At 38.7% G+C, this 19,453-nt stretch overlaps 1 protein-coding gene across 2 annotated transcripts; it reads left to right on the top strand.

The window, feature by feature from the left end:
• The first annotated feature begins 113 nt into the window (after window positions 1-113).
• bmerb1 (bMERB domain containing 1) lies at window positions 114-18,899 on the top strand. 2 transcript variants are annotated; one of them, XM_065953632.1, is made up of 7 exons: window positions 114-705; window positions 2,860-2,871; window positions 11,001-11,112; window positions 13,849-13,922; window positions 16,856-16,970; window positions 17,941-18,023; window positions 18,130-18,899. In XM_065953632.1, the coding sequence occupies exons 1-7, from the start codon at window positions 402-404 to the stop codon at window positions 18,246-18,248; spliced, it is 819 nt and encodes a 272-aa protein (XP_065809704.1). In that variant the 5' UTR covers window positions 114-401; the 3' UTR covers window positions 18,249-18,899. The 2 variants fall into 2 exon arrangements, with proteins under 2 accessions (XP_065809704.1, XP_020508974.1); XM_020653318.2 differs by lacking the exons at window positions 114-705; window positions 2,860-2,871 and adding an exon at window positions 6,771-7,052 and having other exon boundaries at window positions 10,992-11,112.
• The last annotated feature ends 554 nt before the right edge of the window (window positions 18,900-19,453 follow it).

Genomic DNA, 19,453 nt, shown 5'->3' with positions numbered 1-19,453 from the left:
CCAGAACGTTCAGAGCTACTATGGTTGCTAATGGTATTCATTTTTGCTCCGCCCTTCAGCTGTACACTGCGGTGACTTTTTACGTAAAGGGGGCGTAGTGATTCCACGCAGGATGAAGGGACGCGGGCAGCGGTGGACTCGCAGTCCACTGTCGGTCGGTGCAGGACGTGCAAGTATCCTGTCTTATATTGTGTAACGTTTTAAGGCTCTTTATGCGAGAAAGATTTACCCTTTACTGTTGATAAGCTTTACACGCATGTTTCATCGTAACTGGAGGGAAAAGTTCAGTATTAGTGATGCCACGGAGATGACGCCTGTAATTTTTGGCTAGGTTTTTTACTAAAAAAATAAAGCTAAGTATAATATTTTGCTAACGCTAAAGAAACATAACATATATAAAAATGCGAACGGCGTTTCTTCGACATGTCCGACGTTTCCCGTGGGTCACCAACGTGACTCTGTACGGCGGTCTGTTCGCTGGAGGGGACTTCGTCCACCAGTGGTTCTCCCACAGGGAGCAGCTGGACTGGAGGCACACACGGAACGTTGCCGTGGTCGCGTTCAGTTTCCATGGCAACTTCAATTTCTTCTGGATGCGGTTCCTGGAGCGAAGGTTTCCCGGGAATTCTGCCGGGATGGTGATGAGGAAGCTGTTGTTGGACCAGACCACAGCGGCGCCCCTGGCTACCAGCGTGTTCTACACAGGTCGGTGGGCCGTATAGGACGGTTGCTGACAGCCGGCCCTTGCTTCCTTATATCCCGTCAAAAGCCTGCCGGGTAGTTAATAGTTAACAACAGGTCACGTCTGTCAATTCCTAACTTGACCCAAGTCCTCTCGGTTTCTTCTATGTTACTATCAGCAGTCGCTGTCCTGTTGGAGGTCATATGAAAGACTTAGCAGAGTGGCTCCGTTTGAAGACAGTGTTGGAATCGACTGTCGAATCGATTGTTTATAATGTCCATACTGTGAATATTGTTTATACTGTAACTATCTTATATCCACCATTGCTGCTCTATAATATACCAGTCTTATCTGTATTCTCTGCACCAGCTTACCGTGTTAACTTACTACCATATTGCACTTTATGCCTCTTCATGTTTGTACTGCACCTTTGTTGCTCTTTTGCACTTTTTTTTTGGTTAGAACGCCAAATACATTTCGTAGTCTCTGTACTTGTACTCTGCACAATGACAATAAAGTTGAATCTAATCTAATCCAATCTAAATGGGGGGTTTTGGTTAGTGACTTTAATGCTTTCTGAACATTTTCTATCATTTAAAGTGTTAACAGCTTTAGTTTGTGATAAAGGTGAACCTTCTTTTCAATTACAATAACTGGAATGTGGATAAACAAGCAAAAGCAGATTAGATTGCAGAGGGCCATATCTCCTAAATCAGAAACACATTATAATAATACATTGTGTTTTTGTAGGCTACTTTAAGAGACGGTTTACATTTTGTTTGACCACTATCTTTTTAAATCATGTCATGACATTACCAAAGTGATCATTCTTCCTCATCATCAAGAAATACATACAAACTGTGTTCATGGGGTCTAGACAGTCTATTCACATGTGTATGTGTAAATATACTTGGCAATAAAAAAAAAATCTCATTCTGATTCTAACACTGTCTATGAAATCTTAATCAGTCAAATCAATTTCCAGTTGACAGTCACAGAGTGAACTGACATCCTTTTTGTTTGTCACCCAGGTGTCAGCTTCTTGGAGGGCAAAGATGACATAACAGAAGACTGGAGAGAAAAATTCCTGAACACTTATAAAGTGAGGAGTAGGAGCTTACACAGGCTTTTCCCCTTGCTAACATCTTGCACTGAAATATGGTGACATCTGTGATATATTCTGACAGTTACCCTTTACTCCATCAATGTATTTGTAGACAGTTTACAGCACTGTATACCTACAATTTTAAGTATGAAAAGTTATTATTTTTGATTTGCTTTTAGGAGAGCCATACTGAGGACTCTGCTGATGAAGTTATCTAGCTCTGATGTCACATGCCTCTTAGTCCAAAGAGTTAAAGACAAAGTTAATTTTTGTCCACAAAGGTTTCAGCTGTGTCTGTAGAGGTGTTCTTATATTTTGTGTGTCTACAAATGATTGATTTTCTTTGTGTCTGTTTCTCTTTTCAGACGGGGCTAATGTTCTGGCCTTTTATGCAGGTAAATATAAATGTATTTTTAGGGTTCAAATTTTAATTCTTAACTTTTGGAATAAATGCACGGTGAAGTAAGTCTAAGCTCAAATACTCACACTAATAAACATTACATTTAAGCTCACATCTTCATGATGTATGGACATTTTAGTATAGATTATCTCCTCTATTACAATTTCTGCTCTTTTCAATAACTGTTATAATATGAAAAAGTCACTATTATATATATATATATATATATATATATATACACACACACACACACACACACACACACACACACACACACACACACACACACACACACACACACACACACCATACTAGATATTGGTATTTTGCAGTATGACGAAGTTTGAAAGGTACACCAGTAGAGCACCCCCATAAAACAGTCAGTTCCAACCGATTACTTTGATTGGACAAGCGGTATTATATTAGCTCTAATATGTATAGAACAGTATAATATAACATTACTGTGACTTTTCTCTTTTTACAGTATCACGTGTCCTGAATATTCTACTGGTAGATAACAAGACAGAAAAGGTCTTTCAGGTTAATTTGGCTGCAGGGAGAGTCAAATATACTTAATATAACACAGACAATACATAACACATACAAAGTGCAAATGCATGGTACATGGGTAAAGTGCAAAATTGTGCAGATTCCGATAAAAAAAATTGTTAGACAAGTTGATCTGTAAAAGTTGCAGACCGTAAAACATTAAAACTGATAAGAAAATAATAAACTAGAAGCATGCCATTATCTTCCCAGCCTGCTATCTCTGTCCCTACATACAAGACCTTCATGAAACTTCCAACAACCACATCAAGCAGCAAAGAGGAAAAAGAAGAAGAGTAAATCAAAAACAAAACATGATACATACAGATATCCTACGACTTGTTCCACTTAATAATGGCTGCTGGAACAAAGTTGCTCTTATAGCGCTTTGTTCTGCACTTTGGAACTAAAAGTCTTTGTCCAGCAGGAAGAAGCTGAAGCTCACAATGCAGAGGGTGGGACTCATCGTTGAGGATGGAGCTGGTTATCCACTCCAACTGTCTCTTGTACAAGGTCTCTAGACTGAGCTGTTGCTCTCCAATCAGCTTACTGGACCACTTCACAATCTGGTTCAGAGAGTTTCTGTTCTTCTCAGAGAGGTTTCCAAACCATGACAAGACAGAAAAAGATAATATCGACCCGACAAAAGCACTCTGCACTTTGATCAATCAAGCACTTTGACTTGATTGATCAAGCTGGTACCTGTAAAATACAGCCAGCTTTGTGCAACTGTGGCCACTTTACAATTCCACTGGTTGCATGATGAATCAGATCAATTTACAAATTTCAAAGTAGCTGGTGTGCAGAAACATGTAGACATACACAACGTAGCATGCGCTTGAAAATGTTTGTTTCCCTTGACAACAGTCCAGTTGCTTTAAAGTTGAGGAACTAGTTTCACTTACAGTACAGCGTCTGTACTGAATATCAGCAAATGTTAACAATGATTTTATTTGGTACTCAGCCTGCATCTCTGTGCCTATGACCAAACCACAGCTGTGGTATATTATCATTGGAGTATAGTCACTTTAATGAACATAACAACAAAACTTGCATAAGTATAATTGTCAAAAAATATAGCACAAACAGTTTACAGTTAAATTATGAGCTGGTGTACTAACATGGACTTGTTTGTGTGTCCCTCTTAGTTTCTGAACTTTGCGTTGGTGCCTCTGTATGTGCGGACCACCTTCACCGGCTGCTGTGCGTTTGTATGGGCCATCTTTCTTTGCTTTTCTCGTCAGAGCGGTGATGGCACAGCTGGTGCTGCTTTAGCATGGTTGTTCCCTCCTGAAGAGAGTGAAGCAGAATCCACAAAGGAGAACTCAAACTCCAAGGAAAAGATGGATGCTCCCAAAGAGGCAATTGTAGCATCTAAACCTGCTCAGAAGTGAAGTGAGTCATTGTGTAATGGAGGGGGACAAGATGTAAGCAGAACAAGCCTGAACAACAGACAGCTGTTGTAGTGCAGTCATGCCAGAGGCTGATGTTGATCTATCACTGTCAGGGTTTCAGTTAAGTCCTCTGGGTTAAATAAGAATGTGCTTCCTTATGACGCTGTAAGATAGATCAGAAAACAGTTTCCAGCAGCTGGAATGGATTTAACATATCTTTTTGATATTTATACAGCACATCTCTGTGAGAAAATGTAATTAAGTCCTCTGACTCTATTCCACAGTAAGTCGTCATCATGAGGAATTTCTTGTTAGGTTCCCTTGTTGTTTGTGTCATAAATGCTTTCTTGTGTTCTCTCATTTAGAAACACAGAGTTTCATTATTTGACTGGACCATGTTAAATGTTGTTGCATTGATTTGTAAGGACTTCCTTACCTGGTACAGAAGCGGCGTTGTTGCATGAATGCTCCACATTCCTATGCTTGACATCAGTATGCAAAACTGGAGTGAGAGAGGGGAATATGTATGTCCACAATGTGTACAGGCAGCTACAATATTAGCTTGAGTTTTAAAACCTCAACAAGTTTGGTACATTTAAAGCTATTTGAATATCACCTGCTCTTTATTACAAAATGTGATTATACTGTTATGTGTGACTGAATCAGAATGCTTGATCTCTAAGGACTATCGGTCTGCTTCCAGTTATACAAATACAAAAGGACACGGTGACCTGTATCTGTTCTTTTCTAGACAGTGTAGAACCGAATCTATAATAAGTCTTTCTGTTATTAATTTATAGGAATGTACTTTATACACTAAGGGCTAAGAAGAGAAGACAGGAAATGAAGTGTTTATTATAAAACAAAAACATTAAAACATATCAGTACGTAAACATTTAATTTACAGAATTAAACTCATATCCCTTTTACATCTGAATGTTGTGAAAATGTGATACTACTGAGGATCGCTATGAGTTGATCCATAAAGGTTTCCTCAAACATCCAATAACTTGAAAGTGGAAATGCTGCCTTCTTCTTTTCATGCTTTATGTCAATATCAAATTGTTGAATGCTGTCTCTTTGCACCGTTTTTAAGTTTTAAACACTGTCCTTTACGTTTTGTTGATTTGACCCCTAAATTAGATAGTTGTCATGTGTTTTTCTCACTTGCGTTGATTCTTGAAATGTAAATGTCAGACCCCTCTGACAGGAAGAGTTCACTTTGTAATGGAGTAGAGATCAGTTTAAGAGCTCACTGAAGAATTTAAAAGTTCAGGGCAAATGATTTCTCAGGCAATTATTGACAAAAAAGCCTTTTTATTTACTGTGTTTCCGTCAGTCACTGACATACCTGGGGAGAGATGTTTTTTTTCAGTTTTTTTAAGTAATTGGTCTGAACTGTAATTGACTGTAATATTTTTTAACTCGTATATGCTAATATATTTGATCAGTCTCACAAACCTGACATCATTCTGTTCTGTTTGTAGTATATGTAATGTTTTGTTCCCTTTCATTAGACACCTTTAAATTGCATTTGTTCAATTACTTGATGTTATTGTAGATAGGAGAGTGTTTGTTTCTAATTATAATTGATATGCTATGTTGTACACTGGAAATTAGAAATCATATCAGTTAACCATTTGTTCATATCAGCAAGTGAACTGGGTATATTTCATCACCCTCTGAAAACTCTGTTGCAATTATTGACCTATTTTAATATAACAAATAACTAATATGATCAATGCTGTTGACTTTATTGTGTTGAAGAAATGATTTGCTCACATTTTGCACTTTAGTTGCATTAACTGTAGTAGAGAGAATTAATATTTATTGTTGAATAAATTAAAAACATCCAATTGATTTCATGTGTGCCTGTTTATTCAGTTTTCAGTGATAGTGACACAAGATAAATCTGGTATAAGTAAACTTGTACAAAATGCTGAGAAGCATGGATAGTGGACATATTACAATAAAAAACATGTTTTATATTTAACAACAGACCCATATATTATTTATTGAAATATCACAAGCAGGCTTCTGTTATGCTGTCAGATTTGTATACTGTGGATCTTGCTGAGACAGATATACTATTCTGTGTTTACATGCAAATGCAACTCCGTCTCAATCTCTTGTGGGAATATATTGAGCACAACTTGTACTCTGAAATTCCTCACTGCTGTGGAAGACCTTTTTTCTGCAGCCTTTGTTTTCATTTTCATTTTAGTTTTCCTTATTCTATCTCCCCCTGCCTCAAAGACTTCAAAAACATCGCTTCAGGCACCTTAAAAAAAATCTGAAACAGACAAGCAGATGGCATCCGTTTATTTTTACCAATGAAACCAGAACCCCTTGAAACACATGCCACTAAACAGTTGGTTATGTCTGTCTGCCAAATAACAAACAGTGATACTTCAGAGAGATAATGCTTAAAGAATCACCCCCTGCTAGATTTCACATTACTTCATTGATAATAAATAGCCTACATGAAGAATATCCAGGGAGAACATTGGCATTATGAAAACAAAATTCTAGGAAGGGCTGTCAGTATAAAACTTCAGAGTATCTGTGTACCTATGTGTTATTTTTAACGTACGTCGTTGCCAGTGGGTGTCTCCCAAGTCCTCTCATCCCCGCCCGCACTGCGCATGCTCCCTACATCCTCACCTCCATCCACCCGTCGAGGGACTTGAAAGCTTGAATAAAGATGCTCTACGTCTCGGGTCGCTGGAGCCTTGTTACCGGGTGAAACTGAGTTATCTGGACGGACGTACAAGAGAGGACACGTGTAGATAGTTGAAAGACTCTATATCTTATAGTTTATGTCTTTGGGCACCGATATGGAGCTGAAGAAATCTATTTCGGACACCGAGCGAGCGCTCAGGAGCTACGGCGCCGTGTCGGAAACTGCATGGACAACGGACAAAGGTTAGCGCCATGCATCAAATATGAGGTTGTTTTACCGTCTGCTGGTTACAGATAGCATGTCATTATCGCACCAGTAGCCTTTTGTCCGACCTTTGTTTTAGTCTGTATATAAACCCGGTGAGGAGCTAGCAGTGAAATGGTTAAAGCGTGACTCACAGAGGTTTTGGATGTATCAATAACGCTCCCTTTGTGCTTAAAAAAAAGGCCCATAAATTCTCCCCACATGCACGGTATCACACGGGTTTGTGAATGAATTATGGGGTGAGGACTATGCTAAAACAAATACAGCCAGCCCAGGGCATGTGAAAACTTGTGGTGGTTTGTTACAGTCTGAGGTTATGCAGAAGCAGCATTAGAGGGTATGAGTCAATCCCATGGTCCTTTGCTCTGAGAGAGAGAAAATGCCATGATCTACATTTCTCTACATTGTCTAAATCAAACTAATGGTATTTAAATGCAGATTTTACAAGAGGCTATCACAAAAAAAAAGCAGAAGAACACAGTTCCAGTTAAAGTGAACATGTTCAACTTTTGAGCCACTGAGTTTAATGTCCTGATATTTGCCATATATCTATGATATTTATTGTATAAAGAGCTGCAATAACAATTGTTGTTTTGGTGACTCAGTTGACCACCCAAACATGCAACATAGCACATTTGAAACATACTTAAACTGCAACTTGATCAAGCAATGTACTAAACCCTCGTATATCCATTTTACGGTGATATAGAGCAGCAGCAAATTCTCATGTTGGAGAGATTGGAATCTTTTTTTTTTTTTTTTTTTGTATTTTACAGAAGCATATTAATTTGTAATACGTTTTCTGTCAGATTACTTCTTGGATTAGTTATCTGTCAAAACTACAACATATACACATTACTAGCAGAGGATCCATTTTATTTGATGCCTCTATTATTTGCCCTCTGATCAAAAAAGTGATAGAGGGAGCTGAATGACGCATGTGTTGACGGACGCAACAAAGTGATCACGTCCTTTAAGATGTGTCCTAGTTGGTGATGCCACTGAGGATTGCTCATTACTGGAGTGCAGGGGGTGAATAAACTTCCAGATCAAGTCAGAGAAGAAGAGAAATAATCAGCAGTTATTTTTAGACAGATCTAATCATTGCACTCTCCCTCTCTCTCTCCCTCTCTCTCTCTCTCTCTCTCTCTGTAACACAAATACATACAGCCATGAAACAACACATTGGTAATGTGGAGTGAAACATCTCTCTTTTTGTAAAACAAAGATAAATCCGGCCTGTTTTTTGAAGTCTGTGGTCACTCTTTTGATGGCGTTCAAAGGCAGCAGTAACAACAGCAGCATCAGCAGCGGTGTACTGTATATGTGACTGCAGGATGTGTCAGGGCATCTGGATTGGGTGTCATACAGATGCTGACATCTCTCTGTCGGCAAGCCCTGTGTGGCTGTCCCACCAGGCATGATACAGACACTCCAGGCTTAATCCTCATTAAATCATCATCCACTAGTGCAGTGGTGTTTGTTTAGTGTTCTTTAAATGAAACAGGGCTAATTTAAGATGATTAATTATGCTTGTAAGGACACTGGTTTACATTTGCAAGTGCTGTTTGGAGCAGTGTTTCTTGCGTTGGCTTGAAACTGAGGTGATAAACTCACCTGTCCCTGGTGAACTCGCTGCTTTTAATTAGAAAGTATCAATGCTGTTCATCTCTTGTAAATGTGTGTACGTATGTGTGAGCAGCTTGTTCAGATCAGAGGGAGCTGTTAAGACATTCTCTTTTCACACCAGACTCAATGCAGCTTGGTCTTATTGATGGCTCTCACATGGCTGGGTAACACAGAGAAGCGTGCAAAGAGACATACATAGAATCAAAGGGGATACAGAAAAATACTTAAATTGTTAAGCTTAAGCTCCTGCTGTGTTTTGCATCGTGTTACAGGTCTGTGACATAAAGTCTGATTTCGGCGTCAGCGTCTTTTGTCAGCAGACAAGTTCGTGTGATGATTCAATATCAGTGATGCACAAACAAAGTGAGCCCTACTGTGCAGACTTCTGTCTGCTGTGGTGAGTCAGCTCTGTCCTCAGCAAGCAGCCAGGAAAAGTAACACAGTCACAAACTACAGTTTATGTTTCTGCAGGAGGACGAAGAGCTGATCCAGCCCTCTAATGATGTGTGTCATGTTGTGGATTATATTCAACAGCTCCGGATTTAAGATTAAATAGTCGTTTTTGTTTGTTAGAACCTGTGAACAATGCTTGTATCATTTGTAGACAGGTTAGAAAGAAATACCTTGACAGAATGAAAAGGAAAAATATCAGACATCAGCGACTCTTTTAATGGACAATAGTGTATCAAAATGTATACAGTACATATTTGTTAAATATCACATCACATTTGAGTCAGTTTAAGCAAAAATAACATCAATCTCTGGTTCCATTGTGTAAAATTGAAATAGTTGTATCTTTGAGTATATGGCTGTTTGTGAGGATGAAAAGAGACTTTGAAGACATTACCTTAGACGGTGTATGATATGAACATTTTATCACGTCAGTCGAGGCAAAGATGTTTAAGCATTGGATGGGTTACGCCCAAAACCCTGAACCTTACACTTCCATTAATTCAACTGCTTTATCTGTCAAACACCAGAACCCCAGTTTTTAAAAACGGGTTATCACTTTAAAAAAGTGTAATTACAAGCAGTGAGATAACCCTAACGTCACCTCAGTTTCAGTATTATCTCAAACTTGGTAAAGATCCTTACAGAGCCACATTAGATTTTAAAATTGTTTTGAAAGTCACACGTATGTTGACCAACTGAACTCTACCAACGATCTTGAAATGAAGAAAATCAGTAAAACCTGCTTATCTTTGACCTTTTTAATCAGTGGAGTATATTTTTACAAATGAATCATGATCTGCCAGCACTGTTGCCTGTATGTTGCAAGATGTTTTAAAGGTCTGCCTGTTGAAAAAGCTTCAGCATTTACAATGGCCAGTGCATTAATCAATGTAGCAAAGTGTTTGACAAGATTGGTAAGCGTGTGATCAGCGTAGTAAGTGTTTAGTGGTTGATGCAGAGAGCCTGAGGTCAGTGGTCAAAGTTGGAACAACCAAATCAGCAAGAAGCCACAGCTGCTTATTGATCCATGCGAGGAGCTCCACGCTAACATTCTCCTTGGAAAAATGGATCTTGGAGTTTCTGTATTACATACTGAGTTCTTGATTTTCTGATCTTAATGTCACACACTTTTTCCACATCATCAGCTATTGAAGCCTCTTGATGGAAAACAATCATTTGCGCCTGCAGCACTGCTGTGACTTCACCACATCTCATCAACACATGCCGCTTTCTTTGTAAATAGCACTTTCTTGGCTGCTGTCAGTTACAGTGTCATGGGATGACGAGGTGATACATTTGTGAGTCAAGAATGTGACACCAAGAGAAATAAGGAGCATTTGAAAGTATATGCCATAAAAAGATAAGGACGAATATCTCAAATGAGAATCGAATGTGACTTAGGAATCTGTAATTTGGTCATGTGTAGTTATGTCTCTGTAATTTAAACCCCTTAAAGTGGTGCAGTCTTATAAGCACAGTGTAATGGGAAGAGAAGGGGGTAACGTGTTTCAAACATATCTCTCCTTGTGGAGAAAAACAATCCAAATACCTCCTGCTTTTTATAGAGAAGAAGAAGTTATATCTATACATATATATACACTATATATATTTGCATAGGTCAGCTAAAGAGAAACTGGAAATGTTTTGAGTAGAAAGTTGAGGATGACATGCAGCAACGGTCCGATGTCGGATTGGAACCCACAGACGCTGCGGCGTGGACTATAGCCTACGTGGTCCGCTGGGTTATTGGCGCCCCGTCTCCTGCTTTAAAGTCTCCCTTTTCTTTAACATTTGTAACCCTCCTTATACATTTTTTCTCATCTCTGTCACCTCAGGTCATTCAGATGTGTCCATGGCAGAGAGCACCATGGCTCCAGAGGAGCTCGAGGTAGAGATGACTCGTATCCAGCGCCTGCGAGAGGTCCTGGTACGCCGAGAGTCGGAGCTGCGCTTCATGTGAGTTCCTGAACTTTGAATTTTGCATTTTGTCAAAATGAAACTTAAAAGAGTGTTGCAAAGATTGAAGTCATACTGCTGCCCTTGAGCTGATAATCAGGTCCTCTAGGTTGTCGTGACACAGTGGACACTCTCATGACGCACTGAAAAGTGTGTCTCCTGTGATATAACTATATGGTGGCCAAATACTGAGAGAGGCAGACATTTTCCCATTGATTATGCAGAGGGCTGGACATGCCAACAGCAGCTGAATGAGTCATCGTGTCTCCTCATCAACATTAGCTTTGAGGATTATAGAGAGATGTTTGGGATGACATGCTAAATCCTCTCTGACTGAACCATTCCTTTGCTGTCTTTTTCTTAGGAATGTTGTGTCTGCATTTTTTTTATTTTTTAAGATTTATTTTTGGGCTTTTTTTGTGCCTTTAATGGAGAGATAGGACAGTAGATAGAGCTGGAAATCAGGGAGAAAGAGAGTAGGGAATGATCTGTGGGAAAGGAGCCACTGGCTGGATTCAAACCTCTGCCGCCCGCTTTGAGGAATATAGCCTCCATACATGGGGCGCGCGCACTAACCACCGCGCCACCAGCGCCCCTGTCTTCATTTTTTGAGCAAAATAAAAACGTGGTGGATGAATCAGAAAGAATCAAAACACAGAGTATAATACTTTATTTGGAAATGTAGCATTCTGGGGTCTTTTCCTGTAGCCGAATACAGGCTAAGACTGGAGCTAACGATTATTTCCAACACCTTAGAACAATCTGACCTAGATTTCTTCAATGTATTTTAAAAGTTGAATGCTAACAACTAATATATACATTTTATTTAGCTGAATTATATAGAATATGAGCATATAGGAACTTTACACAAGAGATCCAAATCAGCATTCTGTCATTTAATGTTTGCTTTATCTGACACCATCACTTGCCATTGTTATAAAGTGTTTGCTTTTTTGTTACACACACAAGATGCTTTGAAAACTACTTTACGTGAACCAAGAAAAAATATAACTTAGCTTTATATAAAATGTGAAATATTGCACATTCATAAACTGTTTTAAAAGAGGAATGCAAGCCCCTCTCTGCACTGTTTACTTTTCAGAATCAAGACTGCATGAAATTACCACTGTACACCACTGAACTGAGCAGTGCTTCTTCAGGGTCATTACACACCTAACATCTGCAGTGTGACGCCTGAGAAGTGGGCTGAAGCCGATACACATCTTCGGGAATTCACACAGTTGCTAATGTTAGTTCACACGCCTTCATGATAAGCTTCATTAGGCTGCTACTGCTTATTGCTTACGTCTCTGTTGTCAGGCTCTGTGTGGCTCAAAACATAGAATAAACACACTCGCATGTATACGCACAGATGGATCATCAGAGAGCAGAAGCTGCTGAAATACATATTTCACTGGAAAGTGAAACACAAAACAGAATGAGGGAGAGAAACAGACAGATGGAGTGAAAGAAGCTGAAGGGAGGGGTCAAGGGTGAGAGAAGAAAAAGGGGGAGGTGTAAAACGGAGCAACAGTGCTAAACACAGAGGGAGGAGGAGGAGGAGGCTATGGATGAGTCACCGGCCTGATCTATCACAGGGAGAATTAAGTCCGTGGTAGCTGTCAGTGCTCCGCAGAGAGAGACAGAGACTTGGATTTAGGGAAGACGAGGGGAAAATGTTGAGGCCCTGTGGGTGACATATCGGGGCTGCAGGAGGCTCACAGAGCAGCGTGGATGGATTTATGTTGCATGTTTTAATTCTGCGCACACTCCTGGTGTAAAACACATCTGAGCCTGAGGCTGTGAGTTCCTAATGACACATTCAGAGCGGATTTCACAGCACAGCCCAGGGAACTGTGAAAAAGATTTGTCTATTAATCAATTTTTCAATTTGCTATGAAGGGAATGTACAACCATTAGTAGCTGATTAATCAATTAACTTATTTATTCATCAATAATGGCATTATTGATGAATAAAACTAAACCTGATGGTTTGATTGGCATTATGCTAAAGTTTTCTCTAATTTAGAATGCATTTATTAGTATTTTCCAACTATTAATCTTCCTTACATAGCCTCTTTGCTATCACTATATTAGATATAGGTCATACATTTGAAATCTGGAAAGGTTTCAAATAGACTATTTTATTACAGAGATGACTAGCTAGTGTAAACATTTATATCTTTTAACATCCTCAAATCCAGATCAGTAACATGGTAAGCAGAAACTCCTTCCTCCCCATTAAGGAGATAGGACTCCACCAAACTCTTAAGTGCTGATGGAATCACTATAGCAACATGCATGAGGGAGGGGTTCAAACCTAAAGCTTGTTTATTTGGAAGTACAGAGACTCATGTGAAGTGACAGCATGTAAGACCAGTCTTTTTTTTTGTAAGCCTTAGAATGACAAAATTAAAACATATCCAATCAGATAATCTTTTTCTCCCAGACCTAGTTGCTTCATGTGTGTTCTTCATACGAAAGAGGTAATGACTCTCTTTACTTTCAAGATAATTTTTCCCTTGAGACATTAAATATGCATCAGACATATGATTTTAAAATAATTGTATAGTTTCATCCTGCAGATTCTTCCCTTCTTCCTGGGTTTACTAAACAGTATAAGTCTGCCCAACATCAGCTCAAGTGGAAGTGGAAGCAGCGAATAAAATCTGTCATTTTTTAATCTGATGGAAACCAGTGATTTACTGTTTGTCTCTCTTTCTCGTTTTTATCTAGGATGGATGACATTCAGCTCTGCAAAGACATCATGAGTTTAAAGCAGGAGCTGAGGCAGATTGTGACAGTACCAGGTACAAACACATATTCACACACCTTCTGTCTTCTGTCAACAGAAGGAAAAGCAGCTGTAGGTGTATCAGGAAAAAAACACCCAGGATCTTTTTTTTTTTCATCCTTTGTGTGCAAAAATTGTGCAATGATCCCTGTTTGGACTCTTGGCAGAAAGTGCTTCTGTCTGCAGCCCGCCAGAGTCCCATAAGCTCAGCAGACGTCACAGTGATTTATAGGAAGTGTCATTATGCTAAACTATGCAGGATTGATCGTAAGTCTCGGCCACATGCTGGAGTTATGAGGGAGAGATAACCATACACACACAAACACACATGCATCATCACTTTGAAAGCAAAATCAGATGAGGGAAGCTTTCCTGGCAATGTGTCCAAAATGAATTTCAATAAACACTCGTTTGGCCTCCCCAGGTGTTTCTGTGCTGTGTTTGTGAGGCAGAGTAAAAAATAAATAAAAATCAAATATTGGTTTAAGTCCTCATTCACTTCCAGTTTTTTCTCCATCTAAAATGCAGAGAGGATGTGCTGAAGTGACTCACTGACGTCAGATGCATTATACATAGTAACACACTGATGAAGCGCTGCATCAATAAGGCACATGGCAACAGGACACACAAAACACACTCCTCTGATTATTTACATCCTGTGTTAGAGTCTGTGAGCAGGAGGGGCCGGTGTCGTGTTCAAGGACATATACAGTACACTACCACACACACACACACACACGACACATGGATGATCAGCAGCTGTTATTTGAGACAAACCAGTGACCTGTCAATCAAAGGGCGTTATTTTTAACCCTGTAATAAGGTGTGACAAGACAGAAAAAAGTACAAAAAAAGAAAAACTTGATAATGTAACAACAACCCTTGTAGTAATTACTTTTATTATGAAGCTTTTGTTTTACTAAATTTTGCCACAAAGGCATTTTTTTGCCTCTAGTAATGTCTGTCGGCCTAATTTGTGGTGTTGATTTGGTTTTAAAAATAGTGAGGTCATGAATCCCTTCAGTGAAACCCCCCAACTCCACCTGCTCCAGATACACAAAAAGAAAGCTGGCAATCCTTAATACCTTTGCAGGAATTATAGCAAATGCATAAATCACAGAATACTTACTGACTAAAGCAAAAGTGACGTTTAACACTTGTATCAGTAGAATAAAGTGCCATACAAGTGCCATAAGAAAAAAAAAGTGGTGATAAAAAGAGGAATGAATTAAACAATACATTTGATCATTGAAGAAATGTCAAGATAAATACATAAAAGCTTAGATGATTTAACAAAATAAGACAAAAATAAAATTTAAAAAAAGCACATAACACATGTTGAAGAAAAGCTTAATGATTATGGAAAAATATTTTTCATTGATATCGTTTATACGTTAAGATTTATAAGATTACTATTTCTTTATATAAATATTGTTTTTATTTTATGTCTTTTTATTTATTTATTTTTCTTATTCTTATCAAATATATATATATATTTTTTTGATTTGCTAATAGGCCTGTCCTGTAATTGACTACTAGTACTGTGCTGTGATTGGCTTGTGGCCTCATATTTGATCTTTTTAGCCCCTGCCACTGTCTTCTACTCAACCTTACCATGAAGTGTTGGTGCCCTGAAATCCACCCACCTTTGATCTCCCCACATCATTGACCACTCAGTTGGTCATGTTTATGTAGCAAAGGACTTGGTTTCATTGAGAAACCAAAACTTAGGTTAAGTTTAGGAAAAGATCACGGTTTGGGTTAAGATAATAAGGAAGCAGTGGAGTTTTTTTTACTCACATTATAGCAGTCTCTTGGATTAAAGTCCTGTGTTTATGTTATTGGTTTTCCTACCCAATCACAGCACTGTAGTTCTGGCCAAACACACACACAGACAGGTAGGACAGGGTGGTATCTTCAGTCACACTGACCAAGCACAAGTATGTGTCACATTATATCCTGTTGTTGCTGTTACAGCTCTGGATGTATTATGACCATCCTAAGACTTGGATTCATGACAGTTCTTTTAGTTTGTCTGTATGAAAATAACTTTAATAACTGTATGTTAATATCCTAAGAAGATGCATCCAATAAATCCAGAGGACATTATCTTGCATTATTGTGAAGCCTGCTTATAGTTTTGTCCACTCTCTTTAATTTGGGATAACTGTGCACACAAACTGCATACTGTGACACAAAACTGTCCCTCATTGACATTCCCATGAGCTGGTGCCGCATCATGTGCAATTTTTTGGCAGTTCTTGCACTGCTTTACTTAACTCCAGCAATGATTCACATAATAAAAAGACTCTGGTGTCTTTCCTGCTCTTCTGACATCAAGATTTATTCATTGTAGCCATGCGCCCCTCTAATTGCTTTGCCCTCAGGAGGATACACACTGTTACTGCACTGCTGCACTCTGTTTCTGGATGGTAGAAAAGAGCTGATGTTTGCAGTCATTTTTTCCAAACCCTTTTCCTCACCTAGCCTAGAAACAAACACTGCCAGACATCCTACCTTTGCAGTGTTCTGTGTGTTTGTGTGTGTCGGGAACTTTGTTGTGGCTGTTCGTGTGTTTCTCTTGCTGTGTTTTGGGGTGTGAAGGTTAGGAAAGAGAGACAGAACCGTTGATTTTGTGTTTACAGATTGCTTACTGCGAATGCAAAAATAGAACCCTCGAGCATTTGAATAATTAAGTCTGTTATAAATTATACATGTGGGAAGAATTAAGGTCTTCCTGATGATATCACTTAATGATTAAGAACCAGTTAACTCTGCTGTAAGGTCAGCTTGTCTCTGTTAGTTGAAAGAAAACTAACTTAATGCACAAAACCTGCATTTCTATTTCATGTAAGAAAAATAATATTAGGGGTTTTTGCTACATCTGCTTTCCCCTCAAGCCATCAATGTTTTTATTTATCACTTTTCTTATTACTTCCATTTCCCCAGAGAAAGAAAAAAACAAGAAGCACCAGCAGCGGGAAGAGGAGCTGATCCTGAAAATCCATAAACTGGTGCAGAAGAGGGATTTCCTGGTTGATGACGCTGAGGTGGAGAGATTAAGGTAGAGTCCTCACACATCATCACATCACACAGTTTATACAGGGGAGAGCTTTACTTTTATTTTACTCAGACAGTGTTGAATTCTACTCACCATTTATTTCTGTATTTGATTGAGGAAAGAGAAACAGCAGGAAAGAGACTCATTAGAGTAAATGTGATCATTACTGGGACAGAGTCGCTTGATCATCACAGTAATGCCTGCTATGCCTGTGTGTGTGTGTGTGTGTGTGTGTGTGTGTGTGTGGGAGGAAGACTGATAACTGTAGCTTTGTATCGTCATTCTCTGCTTCCTCCTCCTCTGCTCCCACAGATTAGTTACACAGTGCGACCCAGAGATAACTTTCTGATAGATATGAACTTAAAAGATGTCAATTCAAAGCTGGTTTAGAATCGTTGGATCAAAAGTCACAATTATATAAGCAATGTCAAGTGAGCGATCCGTCACATAGACTTTAAAGAATGGATTATTTTTATCTTTTAAAACAGAAAAATGTTAACATCATTATAATTCTTTATCATCAAGGCCACCTATAGCCCGAGTCTTGTTTTCTCTTTTTTTTTAGTTCAGTTTTTCAGAAAGCCTATCTTTTGAAAAAAGATTAAAAGTCATGTTTGAAGCGCTGGATTAGACAAAACATTTTGACCTGTAGATGGTGCTCATGTAGAAGTGAAGGTATCGCCAAGTTATGACTATTTATCCTGAAATCTGATGACACTGTCCAATCATTTTTCAATACGTTTTACCAAATGCATGATCATCAGTGCTACAGTAAAAGCCAGGAGATCACCAAAATCATTGAGATTCACCCTGTGGTGACCATTAATGTCTGAACTAATCACTCTGGATTTGTGGGCTGACAGAGAGATGTTGCTAAAAGCAGTGCAGAGGCTCATCTGGCAAACAAATGTTTGATGGAAAAAATGTACAATTTTTCAAGTTGAGAACTGATTGTGTGTCATCTTCTTCTCAGGGAGAGAGAGGAAGACAAAGAGATGGCTGAGTTCCTCAGACTGAAGCTGATGCCTCTGGAGAAAAAGCTCAAAGTCACACAAAGTGAGTCACAACATTTGAAGTGATGCACAAGAAACACAGTCAGAGCGTAGTAGAGAATGTCTCACTCTTACCTGATCTCTTCTGCTTTTCTTTTTTTTATGACAAGATCCTCCAAAGCCCAAGAGACAAATCTTGGAGCTGCCTCCCAACAAACCATCCATCACCAAGTCAGGCGCAGCCATCATCAAGGATTGCTGTGGAGCCACCCAGTGTGCCATCATGTAACTGACAAGGACCTCTCTATGAACCCATCCATGAGTCATAAACCAAAACACTCACACCACATGACATGCCATAAACCATTCCTGGTTTCTCTGAATATCTCGGCGGCTGTTCCTCAAATCTGTTCAGAAATCAAGTTTTAATTTCATTCAAGATGGAGTTACAGCTCCAATGTTTTATTTTAGGGTTTAAGAACTTCACTAATCACTGCTAGAACAAAAACGTAAAGGAGCTTCTTTTATTAAAGACACTTAAAAGGCACGTGAAAAAAATGTGCTCAATACAAATGTAAAACTAGATTAAGATGTTTAGTAAGATTCCTTTAAATTGACTATTTAATCTGCCATAGTGTTGGAAAATAGAACTAAAAGCACAATTTAAGCTAATTGAAACATCAAATGCTGGAGTTCTCTGCCTGACAGGAAAAAAAAAACATTTGACCTCACCCTGACATATATGACAAGTATTTGGTTTTCTATTTCAACAGTTTAACAACAACAGTGATCCTCTATCACTCAGAAAACTCAGTTTTATCACCGCTCCAAGGTGGGAGAACAATGTGGCTTTTGACTGCAGTTTAAATGAGAAACATTTCGAGAAATTGGCAGGTCGTGGGCCCTTCTGAACCGGAGCAATCCTTTTACCTCCTGCCTGGCTCAAAAAAAAATCTCTCTCAAACTGTAACATCTCCTGTACTGAGTATAAGGGTTTGAAAATGTGAAAGATGGTTGTTATTGAAAGTAACAAATATAAGAAAGCTTACATAGAAATACTTGATGAAATAGAACCTCAATGCTTACCTTATTAATATTTGCCACAGCAACTGAGTGTTCGACTAACACTCATCTGAACTCAGAGTATTATGAGACAATGAACAGAACTTCTAAGAGGCCAGCTGCAGATGTATCAGTTTAATCAACATCAATAAATTATTTATTTCATTCTGTTAAAGGCAGAATACTCCTTCATTCTTAAATAAATTATATATATTTATATATGTTAACATGATCAGAGCCAATTTTAACTTGAGGCAGGCTACCTAGCATGCAATTTTGTATGACCCACTTTTGCAGCAGTGTTTTCCATTAGTTTTGAAATGACCTCAGATAACATGTATTTACATCATTTTATTTGTTATGTGTTCAAATGTGCCATCTTATTTCTCTCATAGTCACATCATCCCTGGCCATACTCATGTCCTCTCAGCC

Source organism: Labrus bergylta, chromosome 1 (genome assembly GCF_963930695.1).
Source record: "Labrus bergylta chromosome 1, fLabBer1.1, whole genome shotgun sequence".
In the NCBI taxonomy this organism is placed as follows: Eukaryota; Metazoa; Chordata; class Actinopteri; order Labriformes; family Labridae; genus Labrus; species Labrus bergylta.
The sequence above is the reverse complement of the archived record's forward strand: the minus strand, read 5'-3'. Positions and strand labels throughout refer to the sequence as shown.